General features: G+C 43.2%; 1 protein-coding gene across 2 annotated transcripts in view; it reads left to right on the top strand.

Annotated features, from left to right (window-relative positions):
• Window positions 1-383: 383 nt before the first annotated feature.
• The window catches only part of CREBBP (CREB binding protein), a 93,631-nt gene continuing 75,591 nt past the window's right edge, over window positions 384-18,423 (top strand). For both annotated transcript variants that reach the window (XM_059826679.1, XM_059826678.1), the window contains exons 1-2: window positions 384-468; window positions 14,496-15,208. In XM_059826679.1, coding sequence (XP_059682662.1) covers window positions 384-468; window positions 14,496-15,208 — 798 coding nt within the window. The remainder of the gene's footprint in view (window positions 469-14,495; window positions 15,209-18,423) is intronic.

Below are 18,423 nucleotides of genomic sequence, written 5' to 3'. Positions count from 1 at the left end.
CGGAGGGGAGCGTGGGGGGGGCGCTATGCTCCCCGAGTGACTGACTGAGCCGCCATCCGGGCACCTCCGCGGCGGCGGCGGCGGCCGGGCGGGGGGAAGAGGCCGGGAGGAGCGAGGCCGGCAGGGAGGGGGCGCTGGGCTCTTCCCCACCCCGCCCCGAACCCTCCTCCCCTGCGGCCTGCTGCGGCGGCGGCGGCCCGGCCCGGGTATGGGGGAACGGGGGCCGCCGCCGGTCGGGCACTGAGCGGCGCTGTTGCTCGGCGGTGGGCTCCCCTTCGGAGGAACGGGGAGAGCGAGCGGCGCCCCCCCTCAGGCTGCCTGCCCCCCCCTCGCCAGCGATTACCGGCTCGGCGGCCTCTCCTCGGACGGCCCAGCCGGCTACCATGGCGGAGAACTTACTCGACGGGCCGCCCAACCCCAAGCGAGCCAAGCTCAACTCGCCGGGCTTCTCCGCCAGCGATAGCACAGGTAAGGCCTGCGGGGGCGGGCGGGCCTCACCGGCGGTTCCCCCCCCCCCCCTCCCGCCCCGCTCCCTCCGGCGGGCGGTTGGGCCCGGCGATCGCCGGGCCCAACCGCCCGCCGGAGGGAGCGGGGCGGGAGGGGGGGGGGGAACCGCCCGCCCTGCCTCGGTTCCCGGCGGGGGTGGGAACCGGCCTGGCGAGGTGCCGGGAAAGGGGGGAAGGATCGCTCCCGGAGCGGTTGGGCCTCCTCCAGTCGAAGTTACCGGGCGGGACCCGTACGCCAAGTACCGTCCCGGCTATAAATAGCGGTTAGGAGAGACGGGTAAGGCCTTTTGAGTTGAATTTCCCTTTTCCTCCATCATCGACCGCCGCTTCGTTGTAATGGTGAAGGGATGGAGGGATCCGCCTCGGCTTGGATGCTGGGGGTGCCCAGGTGAGCGGGGTGCGGTAGGGAAGGAGGAGAACCCCGCCAGCAGAAAGGCCGACCCCCCTGCTTCTGGAGAGGGCGGCCGGGGTTTCTGTCGCTGCTTCTTAAAACCCATGTATCGCCCACAGCTAAAAGCCCTATGCAGGCAGCTTCTTCCACTGTGCCCCTGTGTGCGACACACCACGGAATCAAAAACTCCCTAATACCCTACTAATATTTCGCTTTTTTTTAAACCTCCCACCTGTGACGCTGGTTTAAGGCGCTCGGCTCAATCTGTTCCGAGCAATTTTCCTTAAAAAACCCGAATCATTTGCAGGTAATACTTTAAGTTGTGGGGTTGCTTGCGTGATGAAATGCCCAGCAGGCTGGCGGTCGCTGCGACTTGTCTATATGTCGCGTAGTGTCTTGGACGTGCTTTTTTTTTTTTTTCCCCCAATTGTAATGGGTTTGTAGGTAACAAAATGCATCAAAATTTTTCATTTCCAGCAAGCGCGTGCCCGTTGTAAATACGCACGTGTGTGCATAAGAGCATGTGTGCGTGTACTGACGTCTTTCAATGTTCCAACTGTTTTAATCACTGAAACGGTGGTTTTATAGGGACGAGAAGTGTGTCGGACTTGCATTTCTGTTTTCAGAGATTAATGAATCTTCTTGAAGGGACAGTGATAAGTTAAGCGTGCTATGCCTGCTGTGTTTTTAGAGACGAAAAAAATTATTACTATAATCGAGCTGATAAATTCTGTGGGTTTTGTCAGTTTGCTTAATCTGCATTTGGCAATAACTTATAGATACCTCAGTCTTTTGGGGCTTTTTTTATGGAATCTTTTTCTTCTCAGCCTACAAATAAATGAAACATGCCAAAAAGAAACCGTATTGAGAGTAAGAATTGGCGGAGAATATCTAGGTGAGGTCTTGCGATTGAACTACGTTAATCCCTTTCGTGGAAGCCGCAGAATATCATACAGAAGGCTGATACGCAAGTTGCTACGAAATGCGCCTCAGTAACTCGGGAAAAGCACGCTTTTTCTTTAATTCTCCAGCTAGACGTGTTAGACTCTACTGGTAGCCAGTGAAAAATGTGTGAAGCGGTGTACTTTTCCCCCCCCCCTTCCTTTTTTGAAGTTCACTTGGTCTGTTCTGGAATGCTTCAGTCGTAATTACGTCCTGTTCAGCAAGTTGTAATGTGTCTCGGTGAGCTCTGTGCAGGGCTAGATATGTAAACTCCAGCATCTGCATAAAGTTTTGCACGGCTGAGGGGACCTTTGGTCAGCAGGGACAGCAAACCCCAGGTTGTATTTTGAGCGAGTAGGAGTGTGTCCATAGCGTGCTGTCGTCATCCTGGTGTTCTTCAGGCAAAAATACCGCTCTGCTTGAGAGTGCAGGTAGTGTTTGTGCACTTAGGAGCGTTTTTTCCAAAAAGAAAAACTCTTCAGGTTTGTTGCCAGCAGCTAATGCTGCTTGTTGAAAGATTGCTGAACATTTCTATGCGTTGTAGCAGGCAATACAAATAGTTTGAGAAGCGCTTGCTATCACATACCTGCTCCTGAACCTAAAACAGGCTGCTCCCTTGCACAGCAGCTTAAATGAAAAAGTTACGTTGCAACCTGGAAAGTTGCCTCTGTGACCAGAGGTGCTTGGGTAGGTGGGTTTGAGGCTTGCGCCCTGAACGAGCAGTAAGTTGCGTATTGGATAACTGAGTTGTAATTGCAGTCATAAACCCGCGCTGTTTGATGCGGCAGCTTGTGCGAGTGGGACGTGCTTTCAAAGACGTTGCGTTAGGCCCGGTTGTGCAGTTCTGTGGCTGAACAGTCAGGCTCTGAGCCTGCAAATGCTTGTAGCTGAGCGTAGCGGTGCGACGGCGAAGGGTCTGATGGCAGGCCTGAACGTTCGGCAGAAAGCAACTGCTCATCCTTGTTTATAGTTCACTTCATGCTTTGATGCGGTGATGTTAAGCAACTCCTTTTGTCAGGGTAAATTTTAGCTGCCTTTTATCTTTCTGACAAAAATAGCTCCTCAGCTTACTGGAGCAAAGTTTGTGCAATTGAAATTGGGCTACTTATGTTCTGAAAACACGACCTTTCCTGTTAATCTTAAGCACCTAAATCAAATGCGTGGTCTCAGAGAAGGGAGTAGAGGTGAAGGGATAACGCAAATGTGTACTGTGCCCATCATTAAGTTTTACGACAGTCCCATTTTGCAGTTGCCCGATTGCTCTTTCTATCAATAAGGAAGGTTAAGACTCGTCGCTGTTCGCTTAACTTGCCATTGCTGCGCAGTATTGAACAAGCTGACTCCTACGGTAAAACGTCTGTGGGAAAGACTTTTCCTTGTCTAACCAGGTAGGAGCAGTCCTTTTGTCCAATTAGCGCTTTATTAGATACATGGTATTTTTCTTACTTAAGCATTTGTCTCTCCTCTAACTGTTAGGCGGCACTCTCATCTAGCGTGCTGCGGAATAAACAAGGGACTCTTGCAAAAAGTAGAATTATAGTAACTTTGGTTATGGCAGCATGTTATTTTAACATTGAGTGTCGTGATTACTTTGTACGTTGCTGGCATTGGTCCTTCGGCAGAATATACAGTGAACTGGCAGCGTTCCCGAGTTGGTCGTGGTCTGAACTCTGCGCGCAGATTGTGAAAAGCGTGCTGGAATGGAGCAGCAGCACGGCTGGCGTTCTTCAGGTGCCCCTCGGCTGTGGTTCTGCAGGTAGCTTGGTGGTGGTCTGTGTGGCGTTGCAACTAATGCCTCTACCTGCATTTGTTACGTACCCTGCAGCCTTCTGCTGTGCTATGCTAGTTCCAGAAATTACAAATCATAGTTTGGGGCAAAGCAGAGGGTGTCCTTAACTGCGCTATGAGTTAACGAATGCCTGAAGTAGGTGAAGTTGGAAAGGAGGCAAGATGAGTGGCTTCAAAAGTCCATCAGAGCTGGATTTTCACCTCATATTTTCTCGTGCGTGTGGTTCGGTCGTTCTTTTTTTCCCCGTCCGCAACTTCAGATCATAAACAGATTAAGCAGTATGGCTGCTGCTGCAAAAGCTGGAGGCTGAGATCTCTGGTAATTCACGTTCTCTTTACGGCCCAGTGTGTTAGCATCGCAGCGCCTGTATTTTAAAATTGGGGAAAGACTGGCCTTGTCGCACGTTCCTTTGTACGTGCTGAGATAAGCAGATCTCTGCTAACTCCCAGTGAGCTACAGAACTTCGCAGAAGGGAGTTTGTGTTGATACACAGCCTGATTTGATCTCAGTCTCCTGCCAAAAACCAGATAGGTGTCTTTCAGTAGATTTAGTTTTTAGTTTTAAAAAAGGTGGGCTACCTTTAAAACAAAGTAGCTTAAGGAGAGGCAGCGAGGCTTTCTAAGCTGATGTTCCCATGCTTACCTGAGACTTCAGATGGACCGACATCTCGGTGATCTAAAACCAGATTTTGTTTGTGCGCGTGAAAGCATTAGTTTGTACATTTTAGAAGGGTTCGTTCCTGCGTAGTTGAAAAGTTTCATGGAAGCCTGTTTCATTGGTCTGCTCTTGTTTCATGACGTGTGCAAAACTTTCGTGTCGTTTGTGCGCTGTGACTGCAAGAATCGCTTTTATACACATGCCTTCTCCATCTCTCCCTGGAATAAGAAAAAGGGTAATTCCATTAAGCGAACAGACTTGGATTTATAAGCAGAAAATTGGGGGAATAAATGCTTCTTCTGGAAAGACGTAGGTGAGGGAGTGAGTGTAGTTGTAATTACTTCACAGGAACGTCCTTTGTTTTGTAGTACTTGCACCGTAACTAGCTGGGATGGGAAAAAATGCAGCGTGATATTTCATAGCTATATTGTTCCTTAAGACTTGCCATATACGTGGAATGATGGGGGTGGTGGATGGGAGATGGTGATGCCGAGCAAAAATGTTTACTTTGGGCTGTGTTAAGTTTGATAAAAGCTGAATTTTTTTTTTTTTTTTTTTTTTTTTTTTTTTTGCACCTTAAGTGACTGACCTGCATAACTTTATGCCTGCAGTTGTAATCTGGGACAGGAGATTTGTAAGATTAGAAATTGGCTCATTTATTGAGAGACTAGCAGAGCTAATCCTTAGCAATTCATGAAGCACTGCTGATAGCAGCTTGTTGTATACTTTCTCATTGTTTGGGTTTTTTATAGATCTTTCCGAGGAGTTTGGCACTAACATCTGTATGAGGTGAAAAGTTGAGCAGATGATCCTGCCAGCCTGATTTTATGCGACGGTCCGCAGTCCTACAATTGTGCCCCTTCCTTTTTCGAAATTCGTACTTTGAGTGATAATTGTATATGTACTTGGGAGTTTATCAAATTGATTCCTCCCCCGCTATCATGACTTAAAATTAACGTGGTAAATGCTGTCTGCTCCTGCTCCTGGAGAAGCCCTGCTAACAGCAGGCAGGAATAAAGGCTGTGCTCGAGGGGTCAGTCTTTGTTGTGCCCCAGAGATCTCTTGATAGCTTATGAAATGATTCCCAGTTTTCTCTTGCAGATTATTCACTTTCTATTCTGGCTGAACGTTTCTTGGCGTGATAGTCCAGTGCCATTAATTATTTCTACAGCAACATGCTGTGTTTCGCTATTATATCTGCAACTTCACATTAAAAAAATCCACCTATTCTTGGTGTTTATTTTTATTAGAGATTTTGCTCTCTGTTGTTACCTGCTAGTATAGAAGAACCTGAACAAAAATCTCACTCTATTAGCAAAATACTGCAGGTTAATATAAAATCGGGGTGGAGAGGGTAGTTGAAAAACAGGATTTGAAAAATTCTGGGGTTTGTTCTTACACAACGAAAAAGGATGTGGGATAGCTTAGAAATCTGACACTTGCATCCTAATTTGGTTTACACTTTCAAGAATTTTTGCTTTGTAAATCTTCCTTTTAACATATGTTATGTTTCCCATCTGTCTTCTCAGATGTCTAAGATACAGAGAGAACCTAAATCTTTTATTTGGAAAACTCTTTAATAGAGATGTCTTGACAAATACTATCAAGCATTATGCAGAACCATAGTGTGAATCAAAAGGAAACCGAAACTTCTATTATCGCTGGTAATTCGCAATCATAACTCAGAATCTAAATCTCTTAACATAAACTCTTCAAAAGCTTCACTTCATCTTGCCTTTCCTCTTCTCTTATTCACCACCATTGAGAAATAAGGATCTTATTTGGAACATTGGATAAATACAGTATCTTTGATTTGCAATAACTTTGTGTGTGTGTATATTTTTATTTATACACATATAAGACTGTAAAATAATCTCCTCCTTCTCTGAGGGTCATCTTTAATGCTGGGGGAACTTCCTCAGGAAGACAGCATTGTCAAAATGACTTGCTCTTTCTAGGTGACGTGCCTTCCAGTCTCACAGGTAGACGTTATTCATTGCTGCTGTTGGACGTCTGAGGCGAGCAGCAGAGCTAGCTACTTTCTGTTGCAGAGTGAGAAGGAAAATGGAATATTAGATCCCAACCCCTGTCCGTGTGTGTCGCACCTGAAGAGCACGAGCTTCTTTCTCGCTCTGCCCAACCTTACCGCTGCCGGTACTTTGATAGCTGTTTTAGTGGGTGTTGTTGATGACATAGCTTCTGTGTCATCTCCTGTGTAGTTTCATCTAATGGAGCAAAGAAACGTGGAAATTACCAAGAGACTTGAATCCAGTAAGTACCGCATGTAAATCTGTTTTGTAGTAGCTGTGAAGTTTTTTCCTAAGGTTCGTAAACTCCTTTAAGGAAAGTATTAATGAGAATGATTCAGAACAGCCTCATCTCACTGAAATTAATGCTTTAAAGTAAAATAGATTTGTGAGGGCATTGGTTTTTCTGTATTCAGTCAGTTACGGTTGGAAGCTTTTTTAGAGTGAAATATATAAAAATCATTAGTTTTAATCGCATGTCTGCTGTTGCTTCCTTATGCACGTTTGGTTTATTTTGTGTTGTATGTTCTTGCACAGCTGAATCTGAGTTGCCAAGCAAATGACCCTTGGCTTACAATTTGGTATCAGAAATAGGGAGCAAAAAGTGGCATTAAAAGGACGAGACCGTAAACACGCGTTTTGCAGCTATTATACATCACAAAGGAGACAGAAAACTTGTTTGTTTCCTAGTAATCTTGTGTAATGTTTTTTTTTTGCCTGTTTCATAATATTACTTCAAGTACATATTAATCATTGCTATTTTAGTCTTCGCAGAATAGGCCTGTTTTGTGCTTCTGTTACAGAAGGTGCGTAACGGTGGGAGCTTTCAGAGAAGGACTAGTGTAGCTGAAGGCAGTGTTTGAAGCAGCCTGAGCTAAAGGCAATACTGAGTGTGGAGTTCTCGCCACCGATGCTGTCAGTCATTGCGGGGAGGATGGAACACCCTGTGTTGACCTATATATTTAATAAGAAGTCTATGGCCAGAGAACATCGCGGTTAAAAGTTAGTTTGTCAAGATAATTCATGTCTTTGTACGTTATCTGCTGATATTTTTTTTTCCAGATGTGCAGTGAGGGTGGCACAACCTTAACGTGGAGCAGTGGATCTGTCAGTTGTGTGAGCTAACTGAGGGCATTCACATGCAGACATTCCGTTTTGGTACAGACTGTGCATTTCATGCTACTTTAAGCAAGTGCCCGCTATTAATTACTGGATTCTCAGATGATTCCTCTTTAAAGGGTCATCCCGAACTTAAATGTTTTGTCAGTTGTTAAAATAGGGCAACAGAGAAGATACGTGTGTTTGTAACAGGATGGGAAGGAGATCTCGCTTCTGTTAACGTGCTCCAAGAACCCTAAAATATTTAATCTGCATCAGGATGATCTTGTGAATGAGAAGCTGATGTTACCAGTGCGGTGGTCTCTCAGTCTAAAGGCAGATTGCTTGCCTCCTCTTCCTTCTGTCCAGATTCCTGCTCTTAGGGCAAAGAAAATAACTGAAGCCTTTTGGTCAGTAAGTGTGTGTAGCCTGATCGCCACATGCAGTGTGACAATAGTCATGTCTGTGTTGTTGGTGCTACTGGGTAGGATTTAAAGTTACTCGCAAGAGCAGACATAGCAATAGCATCAAAACAGCGAAGACACCTTAGGAAACAAGAGAGAAAATGGTTATGGAGAGGCTCTGTAGGACCAGAGGAAAGCAACGTCAATCCATCATTTGCCATCCGATGCTTCCAAGAACAGACCAGAGTGGGCACTCTCATTAGGCTGCTTTTGCCACATGTTTTGGGGCTTATTTTGGTTTTATTCCCCTCTGGCATCTGGGAAGAGATGAGAGACTAGATTCTTATCTGAATGCATTTTTCATATTTGTTTCTGTATATTAACTTTGGTACCAGGTGCATTTAATGTGACCTTGTATACTAATTTGTTTTTAATAGGGGAACATTCAAGTAATCTGTGATTTTTTTTTTTTAATTTTTTTTTAAATGGAAGGGTAGTAGAAGTAGATCTGAAAACAGGGATTATTCCTGAAAGAAGCCTAGTGTCTTAGGTTTTTCTGTATCTTCAACACAGATTGTATTTTCGTTACGAGCACAGCAAAAGAGAGATGGCGGAGACTGTTTGGTTAAGTACAATAGAGAGAAACTTGAGGTTGTGACATTGTGATACACAACGCACAAGTGGAAAGAGAGGCTAGGAACTAAACTCAGTGCAATCAAGGAAGGATTTCAGTTTATACCGTTCTCTTTTCAGGGAGGTGAGAGAGAAGCCAGGGGCAGAACAGTTGGTCTTTCCTGTATCAGGTAGTTGTTATCACACACTTCAGTTGTGGTGTAGGGGATATAGATAAGCGCATTTTCCCCATCCTGACTTGTACGTTTGGTGTTTGGGCTGGTGTCAGGAGCATTTTTAAAACTGAATCAATACTACTGGTAGTATTGCAGTAGAGGTTAGAAGAGAACTGATTCTTTTTCATTAGCTTCTTGATTTGTTTGCTCTGTGTAATGAGCTTCAGTTCTGAAAAGTCACTTAGTTGCTGACGTCTTGCAAAAATGGATTGGGGGAGATTTTAGGAGCTTGAAGCTACTTTAACTTGAGATTAACTAGATTCAAAGCTGATAGTGTCCCTTTTGGTTATTGGGATGTACAAAAGGGATCTAGTTCAATTGATTTTAGGAACTGTGTCGCTGCTTAGTTGCATGTCTATACCCTGAATGGTATTCATCTTATGGAGAAACTTGTTTTGCCAGAAGACAAGTTGCAAAGAAGCGTAGTAAAACGAATGCCTCCTCAATCTCCCTATCCCTAAAATCCCAGCCACAAGAAAGCAAGAGAAGGCAGGTGTTATACCCGTTTTCAAGAAAGGCTAAAAGGATAATACAGGCAACTACAGACGGGTCAGCCTCCCTTCCATCACTGGGAAGATCACAGAGGAGCTGGAGTGAATTTAGTGAAGGGCCACCAAGGAGGTCAGGCGGCTGGAGCACTTGTCCTTTGAGAAGAGGCTGAGGGGCTGGGCTACAGACCTCCTGATGTCCCTTCCAACCTGAGTGACTGTGAGTCTGTAAGCAAGAGAGCACTGTGATTATTATTCTAATGAGTTTCCTACAGGCAAGTACCTAGAATGCCTAGGCGAGGCTTGTTCCTGTGTATCGATGTATTTGAGTTTTGACCAGTCCACTGACTTAGGAGTGAGCAAACCGGACTGTATTTCTTTCTCATCCCACATGCAAGTAGTTCAAAAGATCAGGCAGAAAGAAATTTAGTTAAGTATCCAAATCTATTATGCAAGGCATAATTTGTGGGGGCTCATCCAGATGCCTGCTATTGGATCTCTCGTTTCCTCCTCACCCTCCTCCACCCAGCCTTTCGGGTCTCCTTGGCCCAGCCAGGTCCCTCATCGCTGTCTTTTTCAACCTGGTTGTTAAACATCATGTTCTGAAAAAGTGATGCTCTTCTGAAAGTCAAGGTCGGATGCATGTCAGTTTGCAGTCTTTCTGCACGTCTTGTTTGGTTAAGATGCTAATGTAAAGTTTCCTTACTGGAAACTTTAATTTTTCTATGAACGCATTGTTTAATTGCTCTAAAACATTAAATGTGCTAATTGTCTTTTATGAAACAATAAATTATAGAATCCTCAAACCTTGAAAGGAGGTTGGAATGGATGTGGTAATTACTGACTGCACCGAACAGTATGGCTATTGAGTTGAGTTACCTGACATTGAATTTTAGGGGATGGCTGGAGCTCTGAACTGTTGAGGCTTTGTCTGCTGGGGTCTGGCATGATTGAAAGAAGCCTTACAAAACAAAATTGGGCTCACTGAAATGTAACAGCTATGTTGGCATGAAAGAAAGGCACGGTGAAAATACTGCTTGTGTACTGGGACTGCAGTGTGACTTCAGTGACTGCTCCGTGGATGGGCAGTCAAAAGTTTGGGAGAGGAAAACTCCCAATCATGTTTCAAGTGGAGATTAGGCTGTTAAAAAATGAAACTGAATTTGGTAGTTCTTCACTTGCTTGCTGTGCGATATGTTTGAGATAATAAATCACGTAAAGAAATACCTTAGAATGTTTGTCACCTCTTCGGGCTAAGCTAAAGGGAAAAAAATGGTGAGGTTGAAACAAGTTAATTGATTGAATATGTATATTAAGAATCTCCTGATAACAGTTGCAAGTAGTCATACAGATGAAAATGTTCTGCCTGAGAACGGAGCACGTTTTTTTCCTTCTGAGAAGGCTTGGAAGGAAACAGAACATCTTTTCTTATTCTGGTTGCTGAAAGAGTTGTCCAGGAAGGCAGAAAACTGTGACATTTAAGCTCATAAAACTGAAATTAGGAGAGAGTGTGTCTCAAGTGTGGTTATCTTCTATGTGTGAAAATAGCTGCTCAAAGAACGCAAAATTCTCAAATTGGAAAAGGAGCCCTTTGGAAAGAGTGGGGGTGTTGTAGTTGCCTAGTGCTTCTCCGAACCTCCTGAAAAACATGTTATCTCTTGGTTTTGGCTCTCTTCTGTTAAGAGGCCGTTTGGTTTTATGTAACAGAGATAATGAAAGGTGTGAGGTTTAGAATCGGAAGTGCCGTGTGAGAGACGAGACGCTATGAAGTGGGAGTAGTCAGCTCTATTGCTTCCTGAGCACTGAAATTGGACATATGTACCTTATTAGTTAAGGGAATCTATCGATACTCTTCTAAAATAAAGACCCTTTTTTCTGTTCTGTTGCATGCTAGGTGAGCAGCAGGTTTGAGCTCAGTAATTGGAGTGGGACTCCTCAGTGTAGGTACTTTTTGAGCATTGCTTCAGATAACTGTATGTAAAGGCAAAGGCATCTCTTGGGGGTTTTTTATTATTTTTTAAAATTTTTTTGGACTCTTGGTAGCTGCCGATGACTTTGAGAAATAGTTGAAGCATTGAGAATGGGATCAGTTATGTTCTTCTCATGAGGATGAGGGAGCTGAGGTTACTTTTCATTTTGCTACCCGTAGAAATGGGCCACATTCTTCTTATGGCAGATTTTTATATGTGTATGCATATATTTATTATTTGTATAACTGCCAAGGCAATCTCTTATCTTTAGGGATTTGTTGCAGACATGCTCAAGTAGACTTTTGCTTTCTGTTGTATTTTATAACTGTTGTAAAATGTGCCTTGTGTTGATGTCATTAACGTACGCGACTGATTTAAAATATAAAAGCAGGAAGATTAATCACTGCCTGAACGTTTGAATACTCAGTGAATTTTTACAGGGCTGCTGTGCTGTTTACCTGCTTCTTATTTTCCTGCTGGCAGAGCTGTAAACTTTCCATGCCTAACCTTAACGTATAACCTTCTTACAGGAGCTTAAGAGTAGTAGATTATTTCAGATTTTAAGAGGCAGTATTCCCAAACGCTTTCTTCACTCTTTTCGTAAACTGCAAAAACATTTGCAGTCCTTGGCTCTGGCAAGACTGTTAAGAGTCCAGCCAGCCAAACAAAAAAAATTGGAGCACTTATACTCCAACATCCCATTTTGAAATACAACTGGAGAAAACTACTCTTCTTTTTTGAAGCCACAGCAGCATCTTCCCCTTCCACGTCTTGTCACTTCTCCTCTGCCCCTTGCCCTGCATATGCGCACGCGCACACGCAAATACGTATCTTTTGTTCATGAAATACTAAGAATTTGAGTGCGGAAACTTGGGAAAAAACCATTCGTGGGATTTACAAAAGTTGTCTGAACAAGCGCTGTAAACCTTGAACTTCCCAGCGAGCCGGGGTGACGAGAGCAGTTTAACAAAGGCGAAGCTTCAGCCATGGACCCTGCGTCACCACCCTTCGTGACGCGCAGGCAGACTGCTTTGGTTGCGCTCCAGGCTGCAGCCGCCGCCGCTGCCGCCGTCTGCGGCAGAGCCTGCCGGCACCCGGGGAGAGGGGCTGCGCTGCGGGGACCGGGGCACCGGGGACTCGCTTCTGGCCAAACGGGGCTTGGCGCCGAAAACTGGCGATGGGGTTTTCATCGGAGTGGGGTTAGAGATGGATGGAAGGTTAAAAATAGTGACACCTTGGAAGAAGGAAGGTAGAACCAAGATACGTAGGAAGAGACACAAATTGCAGCGTAGTGAGTGTCAAGTGGTTATGTGGGAAAGAGGAGGAGAGATGAAGCCATCGCCAAAAGGAATGTAGTTGAAGGTGCACCAGGAATTCCTGTAGAAGACAAGCTGAAAAGGTGATCTAAACAACTGAAGGGAAAGGCAGCAAGTAAGAGAGAAATTAAAAATACTTTAATGAACGTAGCTAATGAAAACGTTAGTTTGTTACTTCCCTGCCTGGAAGGGAATAGGAGGGCTGTTCCTGAGCTGTGGTGTCTTTTGCTGCAGCCAACGTCCTGCAAGCCTGGAAGAATTTTTCAGAGCTTACTGACTTCAGTAGGTAATGATGGCAAAATGTGGGCCCCTAAAGGACGTGCTGCTGTGAGTGCCTCAAAACAGGCAGAATTTAACATTTTGTGCATGTTTACTCCGACTGTTTATATAATTCACTGGTTGTTGCAACAGATCTAAAAATTTTTATTAATTTTTCTTCTGTTAGGTTGAATTGAAAATTCAAATGCTGACAAAATGCATTGTATTGAAATGTACTGAAATGTGTTGGTAATAGCTGTTGTGATACAGGTTAAGTGTTTGTTTTTTGTTGTTTCTTTTCAATGCAGTCAGTGTGGTCTAGGCTGTCGCTTGCTTCATGATGCTATGCCACTTTTGCAACCTGAGTCTTGTACCAACTTTTTGTGGCTGAAGAATGAATTAAACTTTAAAGTAATGATGCTTTTGGGATGCCTTTCTTTAGAAAAGAACTTTTGTGTGCTCTAACCTGGAAAAAAATTGGTTTGTCTGTTGCTCACTGTGAGAGACTAGGGTTTTTCAGGGCTGGTGGGCGGGGGGGCAAAATAAAGTTTTCACACATTTCTGTTATGTTATAGTAAAAACCAGTTGTTTTAGATCACATCTGGACTGGAAAACTTTTGAGATGTGCTGCATGTTGGAACAGCTGCTCTGATGAATTGAGGCTAGTCTGCTTACATGTTTATTAATATTGCTGTATGCACTTGTTCTTATATCTTCAAATACAACTTTTATTTTCACATGGAAGTACCTATATACAGTCAAGTAACTTTCTGTTTTTAGCTACATACCAAAATAACATTGTTACACAGACATCGCTTATGATGTGCAATAAAACATTTTCGTGAACCTCAGCTGCTCCTTTTTAAGAAACAAAACAAAAAACCCCACTGCTTTTTATAGCATTTGGATGTTATAGCCAGGCAGAGCAGTTCCTTCAAGTGGCTTAATGAAGATTTGATTGATTTATTTTGCTCATCTGGAGAGTGTGTGGATTACCTCTGTCAATATTGGGCATGATAAATGAGGGCTGGGCACTTAGAGAGCAATTTGAATTACTTGAGCTGTTCAGGGATCGAGAAGTGACTTGGTTCAAGAGGCATTACGAGGAGAAAATGCTGAATGCCTTTTGGGATCTTCTGAGGTAGTGGATCATGAAACAAATCAATGACTAGAAACTGATATTGGGCACGCTTATATGTGAGACTGGGATCAAACTGCCAAAGGAGTAGTTGTTGTCTTTTGATCAAGCTTTGAAGCCTGGCTGGAAGATGTTCTTTGGCCATAGGCAAACATAAATTAGAAAGTTGAGGTAGGATCACTGAGTGAAATGCAGTGGCCTGGGATTATGTAGGAGGTTGGAGAAGGTGATGTAATCGCTGTCTTCGGAGAGTAAATCAATAGGAAAAAAAAAAAAAAAACCCTTGATGTTTCTGCTGCCTTCTTTTAGCCAAAACAAGAGAAATCTAGGAGTCAGGTTAGATCGCTGTATTCATGCCACCTTAGTTTCTTAAGCTTGGTACAATATTTTGTCAAAAGTCTTGTGAAGAAGACCTACTTCTGGCCAGTGCTCTGCCCTGTGTGGTTGTATGTGCACAGTGTGTGTCAGTGGCTGTGCTTTCTGAAAGACTCTGGAGTTCATGTCACGGGGACCCTCGCTCGCTTTCTGGCAATATTGAGTCTGGGGTAAAGATGTACCTTAATGCATGTCATTGTTTACGACTAGTACAAAGCAGTGTAGATGAATATTTCAGTCACTTGTTTGTCATGTTTTTCTCACCTGTGTTTCTGTTTTAACTTGTAGATTTTGGATCTTTGTTTGACTTGGAAAATGATCTTCCTGATGAGCTGATCCCCAATGGCGAGTTGGGCCTTTTAAACAGCAGTGGGAACCTTGTTCCAGATGCAGCTTCCAAACACAAACAACTTTCCGAACTTCTAAGGGGAGGCAGCGGCTCTTCCTTAAACCCAGGAATTGGAAATGTGAACTCAAATAGCCCTGTCCAGCAGGGAGTTGGTAGTCAAGTTCAAGGGCAGCCGAACAGTGCTAATATCGGTAATCTGGGTGCTATGGGTAAGAGCCCTTTAAACCAGGGAGACTCTTCTGCTTCAGGCCTGGCAAAGCAAGCAGCCAGCACCTCTGGACCTACCACACCTGCATCACAAACTCTGAACTCTCAAGCACAAAAACAAGTGGGGATGGTGACGAGCAGCCCTGCAACATCACAGACTGGACCTGGGATATGTATGAATACTAATTTCAGTCAGACACACCAGAGCCTTCTCAACAGTAATTCTGGTCACAGTTTAATGAATCAGCCTCAGCAAGGACAAGGGCAGGTAATGAATGGATCTCTTGGGGCAGCTGGAAGAGGAAGGGGAGCAGGAATGCAATATTCTGCCCCTGCCATGCAGGGGAATGCAGGCAGTGTGCTGGCAGAGACTTTAACCCAAGTATCTCCACAGATGGCTGGTCACACCGGACTGAACACAGCACAGACAGGAGCAATGACTAAAGTATGTACATATAATTTAATGTATTCTAGTTACTGCACTTGTTTTTTCTCCGTACAGGTGTTCAGAAAATGTAGTAGATTCTTTTCTGGAACAGAATGAAAGAATGCGCTTTATCGAGTCTGTAGTTACCTGTTTCAGTCACCAGTGATACCATGAAAGCAAGATAATTGAAACAGTATTTCTCATGTAATCAGAAATGAAAGCACTTGTTGACAAACACATCCTTGAAGTTAAAGGTTTGATAGTATTGTAGCAGGGTGAATTAGAACAGAGTAGCATAATCCTGCAAAGAGGAAGCAGATGATTACTTCTGTGCAGGATCTCAATTTAGCTGCCAGACAACAACATCTTCTAAAGCAATGTGAAAACTGTTAGAGAAATATTTGTAGATTGAAGGGAGAGGTGTAGCAATTGGCCCTCTTGTCAGGGACCACTGTCAACAGTTGTGCAGTGAATGTTTTTCAAATATAGAGGAACTGATCTGAAAACATCAAATTTCACATAGATTACCAAGCTAATACAAACTCTGTGACAGGGAAGGGCAGTGTCTGGGGAAGAAGTCTAATTCGGTGCCCATTGCAGATCGGGGCAGGGAATATATGCACCTGGAAGTATCTGCCTCTGTCTTGGGGCACTGCTCTGCTCCCTGCCTGATATAGTCATTGCTTTTTAGTTCTTCATTTTCCAGGTGTGAGCTTAGAGAACTGTTTTGATTGCTGCTCCTGCTGTCTTTCAGCTGGGTAGCAGTGTGCCTCATCTCTTGTCTGCGTTGCTTTGGTACAGTTCCTTCCTGAAATTTTGATGGCAAACCCACCATGTTCTGATATGTAGAAAAAGACAATTTTTTTATCTCTGATATTTTATCTATTTGTACATCACTAGTCATTTTTGTTGTAGTTTATTAACACGTAAATATTAATTCATTGATGTGTTAGGAATTGTGGAAAAAATGCATTGCCTGACATACACTTTTATGTCATGTTTTCTGAAGAAATGGTGACATAATTGTGCAGTACTGTATAGTTAATTTTAATTTTTTAAATAAAAGAACATGGAAAGGATTCTTTCTGCAGTGAAGGGGATCCCTTTGCTTAAGGAAGAGATGCTTGTGGTCTGAGCGAAGGTCATACATAGCATGGATATAGTTGTCTTCAGCTTCTGAATTGGCTAAATTTGCTGTGTGGAGCGGATTGGTCTGCACAGAAAGAAAATCAGCTTATCTTTCATTTATTTTTCTTGGAAATTTGTGGGAAGAGTGAAAAATTCCAATTATCCAGCTTACTTCTATAAACTTACGTATATCTAAGTTCTTAGGAATAGATTTTTCCTGCCCACTACACAGTTATGTGATGAAACTATTAATTTTCGATGTGAACTAACTCAAGTAGAATTACCCCAAAGCAAAGGGACTTGCCTAAGGCCTTCATCTGACAGAGTATGTATGAACCTGGTGGGGGAGGTTCTGTGATGTCTTGGTTTATTTTAAACAAACCCACCACTGGTAAGGAATAGTCCAGCACTCAGACAAATTCCTTTTTTTCAAGGACTTCAGTCTTAGCCTGATGCCAGCTGCAAATGGGATTCACCAGCCCGGGAAGGCAACCTGGACTTTCTCAGTTAGCATATGTTCAAGAAGTGAAGTAAAAGTTAATTTGGGCAAGGAATATGTTGCTGAAGAATAGTGGAAGTGTCCCTGTTACGCAAATCATTAGGTGGTCCTTGTCTGCAGCGCTGTGCTCAGCACTGGTGATGTATTTCTGAAAGATTAGAGCAAAATTAGTGCTTTTGGAAGTCCTTAGACACAAAGTTGTTTGGAGAAACTGAAAAGGTAGGGCTATTTAATGGTAGACCATAAGGCATAAAATGGTGCGTTTGTGAAGGTGCTAACACTTAAGAGAAAAAAATTTTTAAAACTTGGCCAACTTGAAAAAATAGAAAATTTAGTGTTTTCCAGGGCTCCATCTCATGTTGAACAAGATGAAGCTTAAAAGCACTGTGATTTGATTTTTTTTCTTTAAAAACAAAAAAGTTTTACTTCATTTACATCTTAATTTTCTCTTAGTAAGAGAACAAGTGAGCTCTATGTTTTACACAAATATTTTGTGTTCCTGTTTTGGAATAAATGACTTACTCCCTGAATTTTCTTCTGACAAACAGGATTCTATTTTTGCCATTTTCCTTAATAGGCATTTGAGGATTGTCATCCTCTTCCAGTCTCTTCCCATCCCCCAGTTTATTGTCCTAACAGGATTATCAACCGTGATTGTGTGTTAGCTTTTTCTCTTATTGATGCTCCAGTTGTGATGAAAGCTTTTAAGAAAAGTAAAAAAACATTTCAGTGAGTTTGTTCTTCTGAAACTGAAATCTCTGCTGAAGAACTGTGCCAAGGCTGGAAGCAAATTCTCTAGGTGGTGACTGTAGCAGTATATCCTAAGGGAAAGAAAGAGGTGTGAAATACAAATGCAGAAAATAATGTAAAAGAACTTCTAAACCCAAGATTTTGTCATTATGTTTAAAATAGGTGATGTGCATCACTGATTAACCTCATTCAAGTATGGCTCGGAAGCCCATTTTTCTCAATTCGGTGTGTTTATATCCAGTGCGTAGCACTCGTGACCCTTTATGATGTGGGACCAGTTTTATTGGGCAAGACCTTGCTTCCTTGATGGTTTGTTCTAATCCTTTTTTTAGTAAATGACTAATCAAGGAAAGTCCATTGCTTTTTCTGTTTTTCTTTCTTGTGCTATGTTTTTATAAGCATCCTTCCTAGAAAGAGAAAAAGAAGGAAAAAAATACCCGGAATGTGTTCCTTCACCTGCTTTCTGAAATAACTGGGATTCATTTCATCTGGAGCATCATAAGCCAATATTTTTAATTTTGAGCTGGACTTGCCACTTTAAGGCAGCTCTTGAACGAATGAAAAATACGCCAGAAACGGGCACGGTAACTCAAGCTCGTGATGCATGTGCTTGCATAAGCCAAAGGTGGCGGATAAACCTTACCCCTAACCAATTAAAAGGGGCATGAAAAATAACTGATTCTCAATGTCGAAGGGCCATAAGGTGCTGACATCAAGACACATGTTTTTCCATTGGCAGGGAGAGATTAAAGCAAAATACTTCCTCAATCTATAGAGACATGAGCAAAGGATTTAATAGATTTCATATGATCCTCTGGAAGAAGCAAGCTGTTGATACAAGTTAAACAACAGCTGT

Source organism: Gavia stellata, chromosome 18 (genome assembly GCF_030936135.1).
Source record: "Gavia stellata isolate bGavSte3 chromosome 18, bGavSte3.hap2, whole genome shotgun sequence".
NCBI classification, from domain to species: Eukaryota; Metazoa; Chordata; class Aves; order Gaviiformes; family Gaviidae; genus Gavia; species Gavia stellata.
The sequence above is the reverse complement of the archived record's forward strand: the minus strand, read 5'-3'. Positions and strand labels throughout refer to the sequence as shown.